This window comes from Scyliorhinus torazame, chromosome 17 (genome assembly GCF_047496885.1).
Source record: "Scyliorhinus torazame isolate Kashiwa2021f chromosome 17, sScyTor2.1, whole genome shotgun sequence".
NCBI classification, from domain to species: Eukaryota; Metazoa; Chordata; class Chondrichthyes; order Carcharhiniformes; family Scyliorhinidae; genus Scyliorhinus; species Scyliorhinus torazame.
The window spans coordinates 188136311-188159119 of NC_092723.1; the positions used below are offsets into that span (position 1 = coordinate 188136311).

Sequence of the window (22809 nt, forward strand, 5' to 3'; positions counted from 1 at the left end):
GCTCCAGCATTTACGAAAATAAATATCACAGAATAACGAAATATCTTGCGGTTGAAAAATAACATTGTTTAAATTACTGCAGTCCTATGTAAAGATTGACAGGGTCCTCTCCTGTATCTGGTCTTTGCCTGCTCCATCTTATTGATACTTTAGCATAGGCCAATGTACTGCTGTCTCTTACATTCCCAGTGCTCTTAGTACTGCTTTTTATAGAATACTAACCTAGTCCCATACCTGACATAAGGAAGGCTCTTACGGCACACTGTCCATTGCTCATTCTTTCCCTTTATAGCAGAATCTCTGCTCTCATTCTCACTTTTACTCTTTCTGACCTCCTTTCTACAGGAAAAGAGAGAAAGGGGCAGAATTTAAAAGCCCCAAGCAATTTCTTCAAACAATTATGACTAAGGATAATTAGACTTTAAAGATACAAACAAATGCCCCATTACACAGCACATTTGGGACCAGTTACCATGCTGAGAGTCATCACGCTAGCTTAGTATGGCATCTGCAGCCCTTCAGGCGAGCACTTACAGTCTAGGTCTCTTTATGTGGTGGTCTTGTGTCATTATTCCTTTGTACCTGCTAGTTTAAGCTATGATTGACATACTTGTATTGTTTCCAGTTATACATCTCCATACTTAGTTACCATTGCAGTTTAGGAAAAGCAAACACAACCACAGTAGTGGGTTTAAGTTCCACCTTGAAAGCAAGCATGCCCAATGGGATTAACAATTTAAATTTGTTAAATAGACAAAGTCACTTCTGCATATTCGGTATAACAATGAAACTTGGAAGTGATTGTGTTTATTAGAGAGCAGTACTCAGTAAAATGTATCGCCAAATCTATACAAAACAGTGAGGAATGACAGTAGCGAAGCACAGTAACATTAAATATTGAAATATGGCTATGCATACAATGGAGCTTGCTATACCCTCCATGGGAAGATTGCAATAAAACACTGTTACTCACGGAGTGGCTACATTACTAAGTTAGGACTCTTGACAGTTAGCTATGTGAAATCAGAGTAATGTCATTAAGAGCCCTCAGTTAATTGGTGTAAGCTAACAAGATCTATTCCTTCCGGCCCAATTAGCAAATATTGCAAGCTTCCTTCCATTCACAAGTAAGTCAGAGAAAAAAAAGGCAGCTGATTTAAAACATATACAGCACAGTACAGGCCCTTCAGCCCACGATGTTGTGCCAACCATTTATCCTAATGTGCTTGTCTAAGAGTCACTTAAATGTCCCTAATGACTCTGACTCCACCACCTCTGCTGGCAGTGCATTCCACACACCCACCATTCTCTGTGTAAAGAACCTACCTCTGACATCTCCCCTGTAACTTCCTCCAATCACCGTAAAATTATGTCCCCTCGTGACAGCCATTTCCACCCTGGGGAAAAGTCTCTGGCTATCCACTCTATCCATGCCTCTCATCACCTTGTACACCTCTATCAAGTCACCTCTCTGCCTTCTTCGCTCCAGTGAGAAAAGCCCTAGCTCCCTCAACCTTTCTTCATAAGACATGCCCTCCAGTCCAGGCAGCATCCTGTTAAATCCCCTCTCCAAAGCATCCACATCCTTCCTATAATGAGGTGACCAGAACTGGACACAATATTCCAAGTGTGGTCTAACCAGGGTTTTATAAAGCTGCAGCAAAACCTCACAGCCCTTAAACTCAATCCCCCTGTTAATGAAAGCCAACACACCATAGGCCTTCTTAACAACCTTATCAACCTGGGTGGCAACTTTGAGGGATCTATGTACGTGGACCCCAAGATCCCTCTGTTCCTCCACACTTTCAAGAATCCTGCCTTTAACCCTGTATTCAGCATTCAAATTCGACCTTCCAAAATGAATCACTTCACATTTATCAAGGTTGAACTCAATCTGCCACTTCTCAGCCCAGCTCTGCATCCTGTCAATGTCCTGTTGTGACCTGCAACAACCCTCAACACTATCTGCAACTCCCCCAACCTTCGTGTCATCGGCAAAATTACTAACCCACTTCCTCATCCAAGTCATTTATAAAGACCACAAAGAGCAGAGGTCCCAGAACAGATCCTTGCGGGGCACCACTGGTCACCGACCTCCAGGCAGAATACTTTCCATCCACTACCACTCACCGTCTTCTTTCGGCCAGCCAATTCTGTATCGAGACAGCCAAATTTCCCTGTATCCCATGCCCCCTAACTTTCTGAATGAGCCTACCATGAGGAACCTTATCAAATGCCTTACTAAAATCCAGAGACACCACATCCACTGCTCGACCTTCATCAATGTGCCTCGTCACATCCTCAAACAATTCAATTAGGCTTCTGAGGCATGACCTGCCCCTCATAAAGCCATGCTGACTATCTTTAATCAAACTGTTTTTCTAAATAATCGTAAATCCTATCTCAGAATCCTTTCCAATATTTTGCTCACCACAGACGCAAGACTGATGGGTCTGTAATTCCCAGGGATTTCCCTATTCCCTTTCATGAACAGGGGAACAACATTCGCCTCCCTCCAATCATCCGGTACATCCAGTGGAGAGTGAGGACGCAAAGATCATTGCCAACGGCGCAGAAATCTCCTCCCTCGCTTCCCGTAGTAACCTTTTTTTTGATACTAGAGTAACCAAAGTTTATCACAAATGCGCATACACAATCCTGGATCCTCAACTTCCCCATCTCATCCCAGCATTATCCCCATCCACAGAAAGATCTAATTACACACCAGCAGGCAATTACTTCCTGTTTCAATATTGACCACCCTCCCCGCGGCTACCTCCCCACCCCCCAACTAACCAAACATCATGCAACTTGGCATCATTCATAGAAAAACGAAAGGGCAAATTTTCCATGAATGGGTATTGGAGAAGCAACAAGTTGGTGCTAGCCATATCATACAGGGTCAATTCAGAAGGAGCTTTCAAAGTCAGCCTCATTCAATATTCATCATAAACTTTCAGACCAGATTGGCTGGCCTGGAATAACTTGCTCTCAGCAACTTCCATGCAAAGGGTGATACTGCCATGAAAAGTTATGCTGATGGTCTACAGAGAATAGAATCACTAGCCAAAGGCACAAGTACCCTCTATATTCAGTTGGAATCGTCAAGGTCCTAATTAAGAGCAGCAAAAGAGGGTTGCCAGCCCAGGGCAGGCAGCCTGCTACAAGAGATGTCCCAAGTTGCTTAGCAGGTGGCAGCGAACAAAGTGATCACAGTGACAAGTATCATCTACTTGACATGTTAGCAAATCACAGAATAATCCATTGCAGAAGAGGCCCTTCGGCCCATCGAGTCTGCACCGACGCATGAAAAACACCTAATCCCATTTGTCAGCACTTGGCTCATAGCCTTGAATGTTATGATATGACAAGCGCTCATCCAGGTACATTTTAAAGGATGTGAGGCATCCCGTCTTTACCACCCTCCCAGGCAGCGCATTCCACCCTCTGGGTAAAAAGGTTTTTCCTCAAATCACCCCTAAACCTCCTGCCCATCACCTTGAACTTTGTCTCCTCATAATCAACCCTTCAACTAAGGGGAACAGCTGCTCCCTATCCATCCTGCCCATGCCCCTCAGAATCTTGCACACCTCCATCAGATCGCCCCTCAGTCTACTCTGCTCCAGTGAAAACAACCCAAGCTTAACCAACCTCTCTTCATATCCCAGGCAATCTCAGTGAAGTGAATCGGCTCTGCACCCCCTCCAGTGCAAGCATATCCTTCCTGTGTGGTGACCAGAATTGCACACAGTACTCCAGCTGTAACCTCACCAAATGAGGCACTAAAGTTAACAGACTGCCATGATGGAGCTAGTCTCTATGTCAGGTGCAGTACATCCTTATTGAGGCTGCATGCTAAGGACTTACAGAATATCTCTGTCCAAGTTTTACACACACACCCTGCAGAATGGCATAGCTATCACTGCCATTTCAAACTGCAAGGACTGATGTATAACCAACAGTAACTTGTATTAATATAGCACTTTTAACAGTCAAATATCTGAAGGTTAATCGCAGGAACATTATGAAACATAATTTGACATCAAGCCAGATAAGGAGATATCAGGGCTGATCACCAGAGGCTTGACCCAAGAGGACAAATTTTGGAGAATTTTAAAAGAGAAAAAAGAGAGGCGGAAACGTACGAGGAGGGAATTCCAGAGCTGCAGCTACAGGCATGGCCACTGATGATGGAGTGATTAAAGTGCTCAAGGAGCCAGAACTGGAATTGCCCAGTGCATTTCAGGAAAGGAAACCTGCCATCCTTAATTGATCTGCTCTATGTGACTGCAGTCCCACACCAGTGTAACAGATGCTTAACTTCCCTCTGAAGTGACCTGGCAAGTCACGCAGCGGGGCAACGCTTCCTTCAGGGCAACCAAGGGCAGTCAACCAAGGGCAGTGGCTCTTATCCCCCAAATAATTTTTTAATAAATATATATTTGGGCCTACAAGTCTGACATGAAATTATGTAACAAAGATTAGAATAACATTGCTAATTCATGTTCAATGAGTTCCATTCTCATGAAAGTATGTGAACTTGAAGTCACTAATTTTTCAGCAATAACTGTCCTTGCACAAATATTTAACCAGAGCATGCAAAATGCAAACGAACCATAAAGCAACAGCCAAGCAGGTTTTAAAAAGATCTACATCTCTATTGTGCCGTTCAAAATCACATGTCCCAAAGCACTTTAGACCAACTTAGTTACTGTGTAACGTTGAAAATTGAACGCAGCAAGCTCCCAGAAACAACAAGGCGATAATGATCAGCTAATCTGCTTCAACAAGGTTGATTTCGGGTTATATATTGGTCAGGCCATCAGGAATAAATCTTCTTTGAGGCAGTGCTATGGGCTCTTTACATCCACCCAATAGGACATTCAGAGCCTTGAGTTAATGCCTTATCGGAAAGTCTACCTCTGACAGTGCAGCGCTCTCTCAGCACTACACTGGAGTTCAGCTTTGATTGTTGTACTCCAGTTCTGGATTGAGACTTGAACCCAGGATTCAGAGTGCCAGCAAGTGAGCCACAGCTGTCACTAAAAAAAACTAGAATGCAGTGTTTCCACATTCAGAACCCTAATGAGACTAACAATTAATCTATTTACTCATTGTGGAATTAAATGCATGTTCACTCATTAGAAGGATCATGATCTATTGGGAAAAAATACCCAACCCTAGTCTACATTAGAAGGAAATATTGAAAATCAAATGAATGATGCAGCATAGGAATGTGGAGTTGAAAATAATTAAGGCTTTAATCTAGTCTTACCCCCTTCTTCATTTTGAAATCCAGTGAGGATTCGAATATCATCGTGTCTATACCGAGAGACATTGGCGGAACTGGCAGAATGCAATCCGTAAGAGGCAGAATTGCCCCGGTCTCTGGCCAAAGAATACTTTAAACTGTCTTGATCGGCTGTTGCACTGTCAATCCTAAAAAGTGAAACATCATACAATAAAGTAAAAAATATAAATGGTAGTGTTGTGGTTATGATACTGAACATACAACCAAGAGGCAGGGAGTTCAAATTCCTTCATGGTAATAATCTCGGAGCCCAAATTCAATAAACCTGGCAATTTCTGAGCTAACAGAAAATACCCGCGAAAGCTGCAAGATTGCTGTAAAAACCTAACCGTTTCACTAATGTCCTTCTGAGGAGGTGTGCCATTCTATTGTATTTGTGCGTTTGACTCAATATTAATAGATGAGATGCCCAAAGAGAGGGGACAATCCTTTTGTTCACTCAAAGGGTTATTGTGATATGCACTTTGCTCCATTCTAAAAACACAAATTGTCTGCTTCTGAGATTTGGTCAACTCTGCTTAGCAAACAAAGCCAAAGAAGTGCTTAAAATATCTCAATCTGCAATTCTTTATTAGTGGTGCAATCTTTATATAAAGTTCTGAAACAAAGTCCACATTTATAATTCCCTAGAGAATTCATTTCATATGATCTTTGAAGAATAAAAAGTCTTTGGTAGCTATAGAAAAGGAAACAAAATTCCCCCAACAAGGTTAGTTAAGAAGTTAAGCGTTTGAAAAGCAGGCATACACATGGGCTCTTTCAGTGACCTTCTCCCAGGCTTTAGAAACACCCACTTAAGCAATGGTAGAGTCAACACTGGAACTTCTCAATTTATAGCAGAGCAGCTTTCTCTCACAAGTTGAGCCGAAAATGCAAGAATGGCACCCAGTCTCAGGGACAGAAATACTGTTTTAAAGACACTCAAGGCCGGAGTGGAAAGGGGGGAAATTGACACTGGTGCGTGAAAAAAACTTAGTGCTCCCTATCTGTATATGTGACAGTGCCATATCCAACAAGCCGCAGCAGTCAGAAACTGAATGCATTAACTCAGCTGAGAAGCACCAAAAGCAGAAAGAGAGCAGAATCCGGAGTTTGAGAACGCCCTTTCTTGGGCAACTCTTGTCATTCTTGTCCAAAGGTCTGTGGTTCCAGTATTGGCCTGAGTCAACTGAGGACACACACTCCTGCAGCCCGGCAGACATCATCCTCATTTCAAGGGACTGATGACAACAATGGCGACAACCGATGGAAGAGCAACTAATCACAACTGAGCAGATAGGGAGCTTGATGAGATCACAATTGGGATCAAAAACTACCAATCAAGCAGGTAGCCAACAATTAACCCTTTCCAAAAACATTGAAAATCCTTTCAGCTGCCATCTTATGTTTTCATAAAGTTGAGAAACAGGGTACTGGAAATAAGGTAGCCAAATATTTATATACCTAATTGTACAGTACGTGTATTTAAAATATTCTGAGAACAATTACTGCCTATGCTTCTGAAGGATGGAGGACTTGATTTTGAGATTTCCCATAATCATTGAATCAGTTTCATCAAGAGATTGACCAGGTCAACAGCTCCAAGAAATGCAAGTATATCTATACGTCCCAGAACTATATTTCAAACAAAGTCTGTCCATTACCATATGTGCAAAGGCTTTCTATTTGTAGGAACATAAGAAATAGGAGTAAACCATTTGCCCCCTCGAGCTTAATGTACCCTTCAACTGATTTTCTACCTCAACATAATTTTCCTGCACTATCCCCGTATACCTTGATATTTTTAATGTCTGGTAATGTATCAATCTCTGTCTTGAGCATACTCAATGATGAAGCCTCCACATCCCTCTGGGGTAGACAAATCCAAAGATTCTCTATCCTCGTTGATGAAATTCCTCCTCATCTCAGTCCTAAATGGCCTCCTATTCAAACACTGTTTTAGACCCTTGGATCCAGAGGAAACATTTTTCCTGCATCTACCCTGTTGAACACGGGAAGAGTTTTGTATGCTTCAATGTGATCACTTCTCATTCCAAACGCTAGAGTGAGACCCCAGGTTCCTTTGTGTGCCAGATTCCTCCCTATCCATTAAGTGAAGAGTACTGAAAATTCAGAAATGAAATTCTAATGAGCTATTATTAGGAGGCTGGTATTTGTGATAGAAACATAAAAATAATGTAAATCAAAAGGAGACACAGTGAATGAATCACAATCATACAATGGGAACAGGGATGCTCAATTGTGTACAATGATTTTCATCCCAGCAGGTTCAGCAAAATGAACAATAACAGGTTGAGGTGGAGAAAAGCTTCCTGCAGGTGGTTTGGCAATGACCTAAAACACTGCCTCAACACTCATTCGAGGCCTTGCCTTCGGTAATTAAAGTCCTGATTGTTTCATGTCATTTTCCACACACACTCCCCTGCCATGAGACCCTTGTTCAAGTCCTAGAAGTGATCAAATAAAGTGATCAAATAAAGTGAAGGCAATAGCAGCATAAAAGCAAGAGGCCCACAAGGATACAAGAATACTGTTGAAGAGCCAATCTTCACGGTGTTGCAAATTTCTACTGGGAGAAGCAGCCCATCCATCTTTAAACAGGTTTTCAGGTTTGCTGTTGCCTTCCCAACCCTGGCTGAGATTATCAGCATTCCCCCTATTAGCGTCCGAAACCTAGGCTGGCTCCCTTAGTGTCGGTGTGTTGCGCTCCAAGGAAAAAGAAACTAAAAATTGACTTAAGCACCGATTACCCGACTTTGAATACACAATTTATCATTTAGTCCAAAGAATCAAAATGCTTTGAAATGTCTCAAAAAGACATCTTCACGCTACTCATATCAGTCTTTCCAGAAAACGTTTGATTCGGAAATTGTGAAACAGAACAGCCACCAAATGAAGAACGCTTGCAGCAACGAAGCAATCTAAATAGGCAGCAAACAGTGGCTTTCACATGTAGGATTAGGAGATTTAAACAGAACATAATTTCAGCAGCACCTACTTGTAAAACGCTGTGGTGCATTTTATGCATTTAATATATAATTTATTACACCCGCTTACATTTCCGGTTTCCTTCAGTCAAAACCTTTTACTTCCTGTGTCCACAATCAATGTGTATTAACTATTTACCTTTGTCACACTGTAATTACACTAGCAAGCTCCTGGTGGTTTTGTACCATGTAAAAATCTTCAATTTCTAGGGAAGATTTCAGCGTCACATGTTGTTTTTCCTTGTGGTAAATTTTGTTTAAGTAATAGGCTTTTTTTTTCAACCCACTCATTTTACCCCCTTTGAACCCAAAGTTTGGCACTTTCTCATGAACATCAAAAATAGAGTTATTTCCTGCTTCTCTTACCGGCCTATCCTCTGCTATTTTTGTACCATAAGTATTTCTGAAAACGGACACCTAAATGCCTGCCAAACAAAAGCTGACATATCTTCTTTATTATTGTCACAAGTAGGCTTACATTAACACTGCAATGAAGTTACTGTGAAAAGCCCCCAGTCGCCACATTCCGGCGCCTGTTTGGGCACACTGAGGGAGAATTCAGAATGTCCAATTCACCTAACAAGCACGTATTTTGGGACTTGTGGGGGGAAACGGAGGCATCCGGAAGAAACCCACGCAGACACGGGGAGAACATGCAGACTCCGCACGGACAGTGACCGAAGCCGGGAATCGCGCCCGTGTCCCTGGCACTGTGAAGCAACAGTGCTAACCACTGTGCTACCATGCCACCCATTCAATGAAGAATTAACAATAATTTATTGAGCACCTTTTAACACACAGAAACATTCCAACAGGGTTTCACAGGAACATTATAAACAAAGTCCGACACCAAACTGCAAAAAAGAGACATTAGGTCAGATGGCCGATGACCAAAAGTTTAAGTGTGTTGAAAGAGGAAAGTAAGTTAGAGGCAGAGGGAGGCAATTCCAGAGCTTACCGCCCAGGGAATTTAAGACAAGGTCACAAAGGTGCAGCAATTATGACCGGGAATGGACAAAAGGCCAGAATCAGAGGGTTTGAGGAAATTACGGAACTACAAAGGGACAAGGGCATGGAGAAATTTGAAATCAAGAACGAGAATTTTGAAATCAAGACGTTGCTTGCCCGGGAACCAACGTGGGGCAGCAAGAACAACGGTATTAAGAGAACCAATCTTGTTGCAAGTTAGGACATGGGCAGCAGAGTTTGGATGACCCCAAGTTTACAGAAGGTAGAATGTGGGAGGAGCAGCCAGGAATGCTTTTAAAATGTCGAATCAAGGGATAATGAAGGCATGGAGGAGGGTTTCATCAGGAAATGAGCCAAGATAGGGGTGAAGCTGGGCAATGTGGAAAGAGATGGTCTTAATGAGGGCGGAAACTCATCTCAGGATCTAATGTGACACCAACGCTGCAAACAGACTAACTCAATCTCAGATTGTTGCCAGGGAGGGGGATGGAGGTGGTCGTTGGGAAACATATTTAATTGGAGGATTTTTCTGTTAATCTAGTGGTAGACATCAGATAATCAATCTGATAATTTAACAACAATGGATTCCTTATAATACTCAATCTGAATTTCAATGTCTGCTTCTTATACCCCACAGTGAAGTCAATCTTCTTGTGTGATGGGCTTGCCATGCACTGCATCCTCCCCCACAAATGCCACATTATCTAATCTGCTCACCCCGCACCGCACCCATTTCATCCATCCTCTGTTATATCCAACTCCAGAAGCAGCAAATCTATAACTGCACAAACTCATTGTCATACACGGTGTACTTATTTGGGTTCCCTGTTCAGAGATATTTATCCAGCTACACCTCCCCCTTCCGAGTACAATGGGCCCCCAGGGCCATTTTCCCAGAGTATCATGCACCTCATTTATTGCAACATCACCCCCATCCCCACCTAAACATTATGTTAATCACCAGGTTGCCGGCAGCAAGATCACCCAGAACCACAAAGCATCATCCACCCCACAAGCAACGTCCTGACACATATCATCCACTTCATTGCATTAAGTTCAACATCACTGTGATGAAGCCTCGCTCCACAAGAAATCATGCTTGACAAATCTTCTAGAATTTTTTGAGGACGTGACCAGTAAAGTGGACAAGGGTGAACCAGTGGATGTTGTGTAACTTTATCCACTTGGGAGGCAAAATCAGGAAGGCAGATTATCTGAATGGTGGCAGTTTAGGAAAAGGGGAAGTGTAACGAGACCTGGGTGTGAAGGTGGAACAGTCGCTGAAGGTTGGCGTGCAGGTACAGCAGGCGGTGAGGAAAGCTAATGGCACGCTGGCCTTCACAGCGAGAGGATTTGAGTATAGGAGTAGGGATGCCTTGCTGCAGTTATAAGGGCCTTGGTGAGGCCACACCTTGAGTATTGTGTGTAGGTTTGGTCTCCTAGTTTGAGGAAGGACATTCTTGCTGTTGAGGGTGTCCAGCGAAGGTTCACCAGACTAATTCCCGGGATGGCAGGACTGACATATGAAGAAAGACTGGATCGACTGGGCTTGTACTCACTGGAGTTTAGAGGAATGAAAGGGGATCTCATAGAAACATATAAAATCCTGATGGGACTGGACAGGCTGGATGCGGGAAGAATGTCCCTGATGTTGGGGACGTCCAGAACTAGGGGTCACAGCCTAAGAATAAGGGGTAAGCTAATCAGGACTGAGGTGAGGAAGAACTTCTTCTCTCAGAGAGTTGTGGACTTGTGGAATTCTCTCCCACAGAAAGCTGCTGGGGCCAGTTTGTTGGAAATATTCAACAGGGTGCTGGGCGTGGCCCTTGCAGCGAAAGGGAAATGGAGAGAAAGCAAGAGTGGATACTAAATTGCATGATCAGCCATGATCGTATCGAATGGTGGTGCAGGCTCGAAGGGCCAAATGGCCTACTCCTATTTTCTATGTTTCTATGTGTGGGGAAGTAAAAAAAGAGAAGCCTAAAAAGAAAGCCGTGGAAACGGAAAAGCACCCAAATGGAAGGTCAGCTCTCTAATTCATAATCAAATGTAGAATTACACTAACTTCTCATTTTGACACGATTTCACTACGTTATTGCACATGAATCGAACAAAATCGTTTCTCAAGAAAAAAACACAAACTTCATAGGCCGTTGTCGGTGGACATGCCCTTCTTTTTAGGCTTCTCTTTTTTTACTTCCCCACACATAGAAATATAGAAAATAGGAATAGGCCATTCGGCCCTTCGAGCCTGCACCACCCCTTACTTCAAAGATAACTCAGAAAATATTGTAACAGTAAATAATTCCTTAAAATGTTCCTTCAAACTTCCAAGAGACTTAACGCCTTTAAACAAAATCACATCAGGTTAAAGGCTTCACTATTATAAGTTTAAATCACCCAAATGATCCAGTGATAGTCTTTCATGGCAGGTATCCAGTTCACTGCAAAACACAGACACACATCCAGCTCTTTTCAAAACTGAAACTAAAAACCTGCAAAACTAAACTGCAAAATGGCTGACCTGACCTCAGCCCCACCCACTCTCTGACATCACTGTTTTCTTAAAGGTACATTGCTTAAACATCCAGTTCTTAAACATGACACTAATAAGAGTATTTAAGTAAACTGGATGAGGACGAAGTTTAAAATAAATTGGACTCAAACTTGAAACAGACTCAGATTTGTCCTAGTCGCAAAAGAATACTTCCTGTATTCCATGTTGTCTATAAAACCCAAATGCAATGTCACAGAAAATTCATTAATATTGTTCCTACATTAGGACTGGACTCCTTTCAACCCAATATGTAAAAAGCCCAACTGGGGAAGATTCATTATTGGATCTAGTGATGGAGAATGAACCAGAGGAGATATGGAAAATAAAAGTAAGGATGCATCTAGACAATAGTTTCCATAATATAAAACACTCTATGAGAGAAGGACATATGCATGATGAAAACTAGATTAACAAATTGAAGAAAAATAGATTTGAGGGCTGCAAATCTAACTTGGGGAAACAATATTGGCGAACCACAATGGGAAACATTTAAAACAGTATTCAGCTTGCAGTATATATTCCTCTAAAGAACTGAACACAATGGAACTCCATGGAGACCTAAGGGATCAACTGAGGGTTAGGAAAGAGACATCCAGTATGTAGACTGCAGAGGATCGCAGGACAGAGAATACAAAGAAATTAGGAGAGAAGTTAAAAAATTGAGGAAGGCATAGTGGAACTGTGAAATTAAATCATGGAGCAATAAAACAATAGAGTTAAATATTTTACTGGCACATTAATAAAAACAGAAAAGCTGTGATGGGAATCGGACCATCAAGGGAAAGATAGAAAACCATGGGTAATGAGAGATGGCAGAAATGTCAAACAATTGTTACACTTTGATATTTACCAGGGGGACATGGTATTGAATGAGGATTAATTAATTTGAGGAATATATTTAAATAAAAAGGGGGTTTCAGTGAACAAAAAGCGGAGGATAAAGCCTCTGGTCTGGATGGCTGGACTTTACAAGAATCTAGGGGAAGAGGTAACAAAGATATTGCAAAGATTGAAATCCGTGCAAGTGGAGAGACGGTAAGAGATCGAGATCAGCGCGAATGGAGACCCCGCCGGAGATTTAGACCAGCACGAGTGGAGACCCTGCCAGAGATCGAGACCAGCGCAAGTGGAGACCCCGCCGGAGATCGAGGCCAGCGCGAGTGGAGACCCCGCCGGAGATCGAGACCAGCGCAAGTGGAGACCCCGCCGGAGATCGAGACCAGCACGAGTGGAGACCCCGCCGGAGATCGAGACCAGCACGAGTGGAGACCCCGCCGGAGATAGAGACCAACGCGAGTGGAGACCCCGCCGGAGATCGAGACCAACGCGAGTGGAGACCCCGCCGGAGATCGAGACCAGCGCAAGTGGAGACCCTGCCGGAGATCGAGACCAGCACGAGTGGAGACCCCGCCGGAGATCGAGACCAGCACGAGTGGAGACCCCGCCGGAGATAGAGACCAACGCGAGTGGAGACCACGCCGGAGATCGAGACCAACGCGAGTGGAGACCCCGCCGGAGATCGAGACCAGCACGAGTGGAGACCCCGCCGGAGATAGAGACCAACGCGAGTGGAGACCCCGCCGGAGATCGAGATCAGCGCGAGTGGAGACCGCGCCGCAGATCGAGACCAGCGCGAGTGGAGACCGCGCCAGAGATAGAGACCAGCGCGAGTGGAGACCCCGCCGGAGATCGAGACCAGCGCGAGTGGAGACCCCGCCGGAGATAGAGACCAACGCGAGTGGAGACCCCGCCGGAGATCGAGATCAGCGCGAGTGGAGACCGCGCCGGAGATCGAGACCAGCGCGAGTGGAGACCGCGCCGGAGATCGAGACCAGCGCGAGTGGAGACCCCGCCGGAGATCGAGACCAGCGCGAGTGGAGACCGCGCCGGAGATCGAGGCCAGCGCGAGTGGAGACCCCGCCGGAGATCGAGACCAGCGCGAGTGGAGACCGCGCCGGAGATCGAGACCAGCGCGAGTGGAGACCCCGCCGGAGATTGAGACCAACGCGAGTGGAGACCCCGCCGGAGATCGAGACCCCGCCGGAGATTGCGGATAGCGATGAGGACTGTCTGAGGATACAGCAGGATTTAGATTGTCTGGAGACTTGGGCGGAGAGATGGCAGATGGAGTTTAACCTGGACAAATGTGAGGTAATGCATTTTGGAAGGGCTAATGCAGGTAGGGAATATACAGTGAATGGTAGAACCCTCAAGAGTATTGAAAGTCAAAGAGATCTAGGAGTACAGGTCCACAGATCACTGAAAGGGGCTACACAGGTGGAGAAGGTAGTCAAGAAGGCATACGGCATGCTTGCCTTCATTGGCCGGGGCATTGAGTATAAGAATTGGCAAGTCATGTTGCAGCTGTATAGAACCTTAGTTAGGCCACACTTGGAGTATAGTGTTCAATTCTGGTCGCCACACTACCAGAAGGATGTGGAGGCTTTAGAGAGGGTGCAGAAGAGATTTACCAGAATGTTGCCTGGTTTGGAGGGCATTAGCTATGAGGAGTGGTTGAATAAACTCGGTTTGTTCTCACTGGAACGAAGGAGGTTGAGGGGCGACCTGATAGAGGTATACAAAATTATGAGGGGCATAGACAGAGTGGATAGTCAGAGGCTTTTCCCCAGGGTAGAGGGGTTAATTACTAGGGGGCATAGGTTTAAGGTGAGAGGGGCAAAGTTTAGAGTAGATGTACGAGGCAAGTTTTTTACGCAGAGGGTAGTGGGTGCCTGGAACTCACTACCGGAGGAGGTGGTGGAAGCAGGGACGATAGTGACATTTAAGGGGCATCTTGACAAATATATGAATAGGATGGGAATAGAAGGATACGGGCCCAGGAAGTGTAGAAGATTGTAGTTTAGTCGGGCAGTATGGTCGGCACGGGCTTGGAGGGCCGAAGGGCCTGTTCCTGTGCTGTACATTTCTTTGTTCTTTGTTGTTGTTTGAGACCAACGCAAGTGGAGACCCCGCCGGAGATCGAGACCAACGCGAGTGGAGACCCCGCTGGAGATCGAGACCAACGTGAGTGGAGACCCCGCCGGAGATCGAGATCAGCGCGAGTAGAGACCCCGCCGGAGATCGAGATCAGCGCGAGTGGAGACCCCGCCGGAGATCGAGATCAACGCGAGTGGAGACCCCGCCGGAGATCGAGACCAACGAGAGTGGAGACCCCGCCGGAGATCGAGACCAACGCGAGTGGAGACCCCGCCGGAGATCAAGACCAACGAGAGTGGAGACCCCGCCGGAGATCGAGACCAACGAGAGTGGAGACCCCGCCGGAGATTTAGACCAGCGCGAGTGGAGACTCCGCCGGAGATTGAAAACAGGACGAGTAGGTAGATTGAAAACAGCGAGGGGAGAGACCGTCAGGAGTCTGAAAACAGTTTGAGGAGCTAGGCACTAAATTAAACACACAACCCCCAAGGTGTAATGTCTGGAGTTTTACCTGAACCACGAGCAAATTGGCAGAGAGAGAGAGATGAATATGTCGCTCAAAGACTGGTGCAGGAGAAGTGAGTTTCGGTCAGTGGGGCACTGGCATCAGTGCTGGGGAAAGTGGGGATATACCATTGGGGTGGCCTCTACCTGAACCATGCTGGGATCAGCGTTCTGCAACCTGCATAACTATGGAAGCAGAGACGGCTTTAAACTAAATAGAGTGGGGATGGTTCTGGAGAGGGAATAGCTAGGCTTACAAAGCAATGGGATAAGGCAGAATTGCAAGCTAGTTATTTAGGTAATGATACCCAGAGTGTGACAGGAAGAGACAGAGTGCACAAACATTTGATAAAAGCAATAGAGTCAAGAGGGAAATAATGTGCAGAGTCTGCACGTTTTCCTGGTGTCTTAAACAGATCTTAAGGCACAGCAGCACAGTGGTTAGCACAGTTGCTTCACGGTGCCAGGGTCCCAGGTTCGATTCCCGGCTTGGGTCACTGTGTGTGTGTGGAGTCTGCACGTTCTCCCAGTGCCTGCGTGGGTTTCATCCGGGTGCTCCGGTTTCCTCCCACAAGTCCCGAAAGACGTGCTTGTTAGGTGAATTGGACATTCTGAATGCTCCCTCCACGTACCCGAACAGGCGCCGGAATGTGGCGACTAGGGTATTTTATCAGTAACCTCATTGCAGCGTTAAGCCTACTTGTGACAATAATAAATAATCAAGATGATTAGATTAGATTATTATTAATGGTAAAAGGCAAAATTAATGGCTCTTTACTTAAATGCATGGCGTATTCAACACAAAATAAATTAATGGCCCAAATTGAGGTTAATGGGTATGATCTTATAGCCATTATAGAGATGTGGTTGCAAGGAGATCAAAGTGGAACTAAATATTCACGGGTTTGTGACTTTTCATAAGGGCAGTCAGGAAGGAAAGGGTGGTGGGGCAGCTTTGGTAGTACGAGATGGAATTAAGAGGTATAGCAAGAAATGACATTTGTTCAGAAGATGTAGAACCCATATGAGTGGAGATAAGAAATAACAAGGGACGATGACACTGGTGGGAGTGAGTCTTTAGGCTCCCTAACAGTAGCTTTACTATAGGTCAGAGAATAAATCAGGAGACAATGAAGGCATGTAAAAAAAAAGGTAGCACATTAATCATGGGTGACTTTTATCTGCATGTTTTTTTAAATAGTCTTTAATGTCACAAGTCGGAGAAGATTTGAGGGTAAACTAGCAAATAATATATAAACTGACAGCAAGAACTTCTTTAAGAAGGCTTACCAGCGTCCCCGAACAGGCGCCGGAATGTGGCGACTAGGGGCTTTTCACAGTAACTTCATTTGAAGCCTACTTGTGACAATAAGCGATTTTCATTTCATTTCAAATATTTAAAAAGGGAGAGGCCAAAGTGAACAAAGACCCCTTAGGGAATAAAACTGGGGAAATAACAATAACAATCTTTGTCACAAGTAGGCTTACATTAACACTGCAATGAAGTTACTATGAAAATCCCCTAGTCCGGCGCCTGTTCGGGAGAATTCAGAATGTCCAATTCACCTAACAACACGTCTTTCGGGACTTGTGGGAGGAAACCGGAGCACCCGGAGGAAACAATAATATTGGGGATCCACGAAATGGCAGAGGAGTTAAACAAATATTGGTGGAAGAATAAAGATTATTAAAATAAATACAATAGCAATCACGAGAGAAAAAGTTCGAGGAAAACTAATGGGGCTAAAGGCGGCTACGTTTCATCAACCTGATGAGTTGCTTCCTGGGGTATTAAAGTAGCTAGAGAGAGTGTGGATGCACTGGTAGTAATCTTCCAAGAATCCTTAAATTCTGGAAAAATCCCAGAGGATTGGAAAACTGCCAATGCAACACCCTTATTCAAAAATTTAGAAATACATAATAGAATCAAGCAGATTCAGCATGGCTTCATGAAAGGGAAATCATGCCTGACAAATTTATTAGAATCCTTTGAGGTGCATGGATAAAGGGTAACCAGTAGATGTAATGTACTTGGATTTTCAAAAAGTGGTTGGTAAGGTCCCACACAAAAGTCTAATTAAAAAGAGCCTATTGGGGGTTGTACGGTGGTGCAGTGGTTAGCACTGCCGCTCGGCACAGAGTTTGCTTCCTGCCCCGGATCACTGCCCGAGTTTGTGGAGTTTGAACATTCTCCATGTCTGCGTGAGTCTCACCCCCACAACCCAAATATATGCAGGGTAGGTGGATTGGCCAAACTAAATTGCCCCTTATTTGGAAAAAATATAGGTACTTTAAATCTAAAAAAAAGAGCCCACTGTGTTGGGGCAATATATTAGCATGGGCAGAGGATTGGTTACCAATAGAAGATGGAGAGTTGGGATAAGAGGGCCATTTTCAGGATGGCAACCTGTAGCTAGTGGAGTGCCACAGGGATCAGTACTGGGGCAAGAATTATTTACAACATATATTGACTTTGGCACCGGAGTGTGGCGACTAGGGGATTTTCACAGTAACTTCATTGCAGTGTTAATGTAAGCCTACTTGTGACAATAAAGATTGTTATTATTATTATTATTTCCTCAGTTTCATTCTCCAAGGGGTCTTTGTTTACTTTGGCCTCTCCCTTCCTTTTTAAATATTTAAAGAGGTTTGTGGGAAGGCAAGTGGTGAGGATGACACAAAGAATGTACAGAGGGATTATAGACAGGTTCAATGAATGGGCAAAACTTGACAAATGGAATATAATGCAGGAAAATGAGAAGTTATGCACTTTGGTAGGAAGAGCGCTGAAAAGAGTGAGAAAAAGCAGCTGGATATTATTTAAATGGAGAAAGACTGCAGAAAGCTGAAGCACATTGATTTCGGGGTCCTCCTACATAAATCACAGAAAGTTAACATGCAAGTTCAGCAGGTCATAGGAAGGCAAATGGAATGTTGATCTTTATTTCAGAGGGAATAGAGGATAAAAATAGGGAAAGCAGAGAGTGGGAGTAAAGGATAGTTAGTGGCAGAGGTGGGAAGTGGTGTTCCACAATGATCAGTGCTCGGGCCACTGCTGTTCAAAGCTTACATTAATATCTAAATTTTTTGATGACACCAAATTGGAGAAGATAGTCAATACGGAGAATGACTAACAAATTATAGGACATTAATAAACCTCCAGAATGGGCAAATAACTGGCAAATGAAGTAATATAGATAATGTGAGGTAGTACATTTTGGTCAAAGAGTGAGGTCACTTATTACTTCGAAGGTACAAGTTTAGATGGGGTACAGGAATAAAGAATCTTGGGATACAAATACACCAACCACTAAGCAGCGCGTCACAGGTTAGCAAGCCCATAATAAAAGCAAACTTAACACTAGTTTATTTTTTCTAGAAGAATATAATTGAAAAGTAGAGCACCGTGGTTAGGCGACACCTAGAATACAATGTGGCCACCATATTATGAAAAGAGTAGAGAGGCACTGGAGAAGGCGTAAAGATTTACAAAGGCGATTACAGATATACACTTGACAAGCTGGATATCCTCTTTTCAAAAGAAAAGGTTGAGGGGTGACAGTGCAGGAATTTAAAAGGTTTTGATAGAGTGGATAGCAAGAAAATGTTTCCTCTTATGGGGAAGAGCAAAACCAGAGGTCATGAATATATGATGGTTCCCAAGAAATTCAAATAGAAACTTTATCTCCCAAAGACTGGTGGGAATGTGGGACTCGCTACCAAAGGGAGTGGTTCAGTGAATTGTACAGCTACGTTTATGAGGAAACTACAAAAGCATAGGAGGGAGGAGGAGATAGACGATTATGATGATTGATTTGGATGTGGAAAGATGAGAGGATGCTCGAGTGGAGCTTAAACACTAGCCTGGACTGGTAAAGCTGAATGATCGGTTTCTGGCTGTACATCCTATAGAATCCTATGTTTAAAAAATCTTGACAGAATCTGACATTTCTAAATGTCAACAAATATTTAGAAAGTTATTTCACCGTCATTTTTCCTTTTGGGTCAGAAATCAAAATTTAATAGCACCAGGTAATGTGCAAACAATCAGGAATTAACTTCAGATTATTTATGAGAAAGAAATGTGGCACTAAAGGAATTGGTCACAATTTACCTTGTGAGCAAGTGACACATGAAGCTTTCAAGTACAATATCTCCAACATTATAAAATGAAATATCATTCAATTTACAAGAAATGCAACAGCGATCTACTGTTCACTACCATGTTTTAGTACCGATGGAAGATTTCTTTCCCCAAAGGAAATGACTAAACCAGTTTACATTTTTACCACTTGACAATCAGACAGCCTCATGGTAACATTTACTGACGCCAGACTTATTTGTAAATCCAACTCAAATTCCTAAACTGGTGGGATTTGAACTCACTTTTTCTAGATTACATAGCCACTACACGACCATACCCTTGCTTTGGAATACCTCCCTCAAAGCCCACCCCAACCCAGTCCTAGAATTGAATACGATGCTCATTTGAAGTACATTCCTAAGTGACAGGCTAATTCACCAAAGTCATAACCTTCAAGGCATCAATCCAAGTTAAAAAAGCACTTTTAAGTACATTTTTAACCCAATTACCTCCAATGTATTCCTGTATCAATTTCCTGGGGCAGCAGACTGATTAGCACTACTGCTTCACAGCATCAGGGACCGGGGTTCGATTGCAGCCTTGACAAGCTAGACATCCTCTGCATGAGTTTCCTCTGGGTGCTCCGGTTTCTTCTCACAGTCCAAAGAGGTGCTGGTTAGGTTGATTGGCCATGATAAATTACCCCTTAGTGTCCAACGGTTAGGTGGGGTTACAAGGGAGTGGGCCTGGGTAGGGTGCTCTTTTAGAGGGTTGGTACAGACTCGATCGGCTGAATTGGCCTCCTTCAGCACGGTAAGGATTCTATGATTCTCAGACAAACACGCTACCAAAAAATTAATACCTTCTGAGTTTGAGAAAAAAACACCCTAAAGTTTCCTGTGGTTTTCTTACCAAAATTCATGTTTGGAGATTAACAAACACACTGCATTCTATCAGCACCATTCCCTGGTCACCAATGAGGTGTGCATCCATTTTCAACACGAACAGAAACTGACGGTAAAGATTTTGATTTTCTGTAATTAGACCGTCAGCAGGACTTGTATTATCCTTTATATTCTACAAGTGCCAATAACCATTCCTGCTTATGATTGGAGAAGGGACAGCAATACGCTGACGGTTACCCAACTGATAGCCCCCTGAAGATTGAAGTCATCATTTGAAAGCCAACTCGGGTCACACACCCACACATTGTTTACTAAAGTAAAGTTGCAATTGCTCCCCTATGTATAATCGCCAATGTTAAATGTACCACAATAGCAGAAGGTTAATGGGCAAGATACAATAAATCGTCAATTTTGATTATAACGTTTTTAAAAATCTCCGGCTCAAGTGACAGCCTGATGGACAAAACCTCCAAAAAATGGCATTCACAAACTTTGCAAATAACTGTAGGATGCTGTTTGGCTTAACTTGACCATTTTAATTCCTTTTCAGCAATGTTCAAAGTGAAAGCTTTTAGAAAAATAAACAAAGTTTTTGGCTTTTAATCTTCTCTCCACTGATTTTTTGTAAAATCACTAAAACCTGTAAAACACGTTGACTTTCAAATTGGCTATAAAAATGCTGATGGCAAAAGTCCTTAAAGGTAAAGCAATTAAAGAGACTATCAATTCATAGAATCATGGAATTTACAGTGCAGAAGGAGGCCATTCGGCCCATTGCAGAGTCTGCACCGGCTCTTGGAAAGAGCACCCTATTTAAGCCCACGTCTTCACCCTATCCCCATAACCCAGTAATCCCACTAACCTTCTTGGACACTAAGGGTCAATTTAGCATAGCCAATCCACCTAACTTGCATATCTTTGGACTGTGGGAGGAAACCGGAGCACCCGGAGGAAACTCACGCAGACTCGGGGAGAACGTGCAAACTCCACACAGTCACCCGAGGCCGGAATGGAACCCGGGTCCCTGGAGCTGTGCGGCAGCAGCCCGAATCACTGCGCCACCCTAGGTTCTCAGTAATATTTTTTGATTAAAAGAAACTTCTCCAAATACAACAGAGCATGTTTTTTACCTATTTAATCTCTGGGATGGTTAACAACTTTGCCACTCATGCTCACTGAAACATGTGACTGGTTACTGCCTTTACAATTATTAACAGGCATCTAGTAATCTCCAAAGGTCATCAGGCCATTGCAACCACTGCTTTCTTAAACCTCATTTTTTTTGGTTACATAAATTAATGCATAAAGACAAAGTTTTGTTTGGGCTGAATGTCACATTAACAAAACGTTTGCATCCTTAAGGTTCAGCTTTTAGTTTTCAAAAATAGTAAAAGTCCAACAGTTGCCATGGGGATGAATACATTCTATGAACATACATCCTACATAACATCCATTCGGAGCATTGAGGATGTTTTTTAAAAAAAATCATTCCTGGGCAACCTAGAATTTTTTGGACACCCGAGTGGCGTTTTATTTATGATTCCTTAAATTGTAATTTCCAGACACTAGGCAAAATCAATGTGTAAATGTGAGCGACATTTTTGATGCGGAATATGGAGATCTACCAGATCACCAGGAAAACCTATTCTAAATAACAGCCCACTGTTAACTGTGGCATTCTAAACCAGAATGATTAAGAATCTATTCAAACATGAATATTATGGCATCACCACAAAATCACCCAAATTTCAACTTGATAATCACCACCCCATCAGCGTCCCTTCGACCATCAGCAGAGTGAGGGAGGGTGTTGCCGACAGTGTTATCAAGCAGCACTTACACATCAGTAAGCTACTCACGGACGTTCAGTTTGGGTTCCACCATGACCATTCAGCTTCTGACCCCTTTACAACCTTGGTCTAAACATGGATAAAAGAGCTGAACTCAGGGAAGTGATAGCGTGTTTGACATCAAGGCAGCATTTGACCAGGTGTGATGTCAAGAAGCCTGAACAAAGATAAAGTTAATAGGAATCATGAGAAATCTCTCCGTTGATGCGAGTCATACCTAGCACAAAGGAAGATGGTTCTGGTTGTTGGAAGTCAATCACCTCAGTCCCAGGACGTCACTCCAGGAAGTCCTCACGGTAGTGTCCAAAGTCCAACCATCTTCAGGTGCTTCATCAATGAACTTTCTTTCATCAGAAGTGCAGATGTTCACCGATGACTGCACTATGGCCAGTCCCATTCTCAACTCAGACACAAAAGCAGCCAGTGTCCATAGGCAACAAGACAATTCAGGCTTGGGCAGATGTGGCAAGTAACACCCACATTATCCAAATGTCAGGCAACGACCATCAGCATGAGACAACCTGAGCAACTCCTTTTGGTATTCATTGGCATTACCAGCTCATAATTCCCCATTAACACCACAGGCTTATCACTGACAGAATCACAGATCTGTTACTGTGAAGTAGGTCTTTCGGTCCATCACGTTTCCACCAGTTCTCCAAATGAGCAACTCACCTTGTGCCGTTGGCCCGCCCTCTCCCCAAA

At 43.7% G+C, this 22809-nt stretch overlaps 1 protein-coding gene across 3 annotated transcripts in view; it reads right to left on the minus strand.

The window, feature by feature from the left end:
- smg1 (SMG1 nonsense mediated mRNA decay associated PI3K related kinase) overlaps nt 1-22809 on the minus strand; it is a 186950-nt gene that overhangs the window by 150035 nt on the left and 14106 nt on the right. Inside the window, exons 1-2 of one of the 3 annotated variants that reach the window (XM_072481862.1) lie at nt 5276-5376; nt 235-339 (exon numbers count right to left, since the gene is read on the minus strand). The exons of 1 other annotated variant lie outside the window; for it this stretch is intronic. In XM_072481862.1, the coding sequence (XP_072337963.1) occupies nt 235-277 (43 nt within the window). In that variant the 5' untranslated portion in view covers nt 278-339; nt 5276-5376. Of the gene's footprint in view, nt 1-234; nt 340-5275; nt 5440-22809 lie in introns of those variants that run through there. One more of the 3 variants, XM_072481861.1, reaches the window with a different exon arrangement.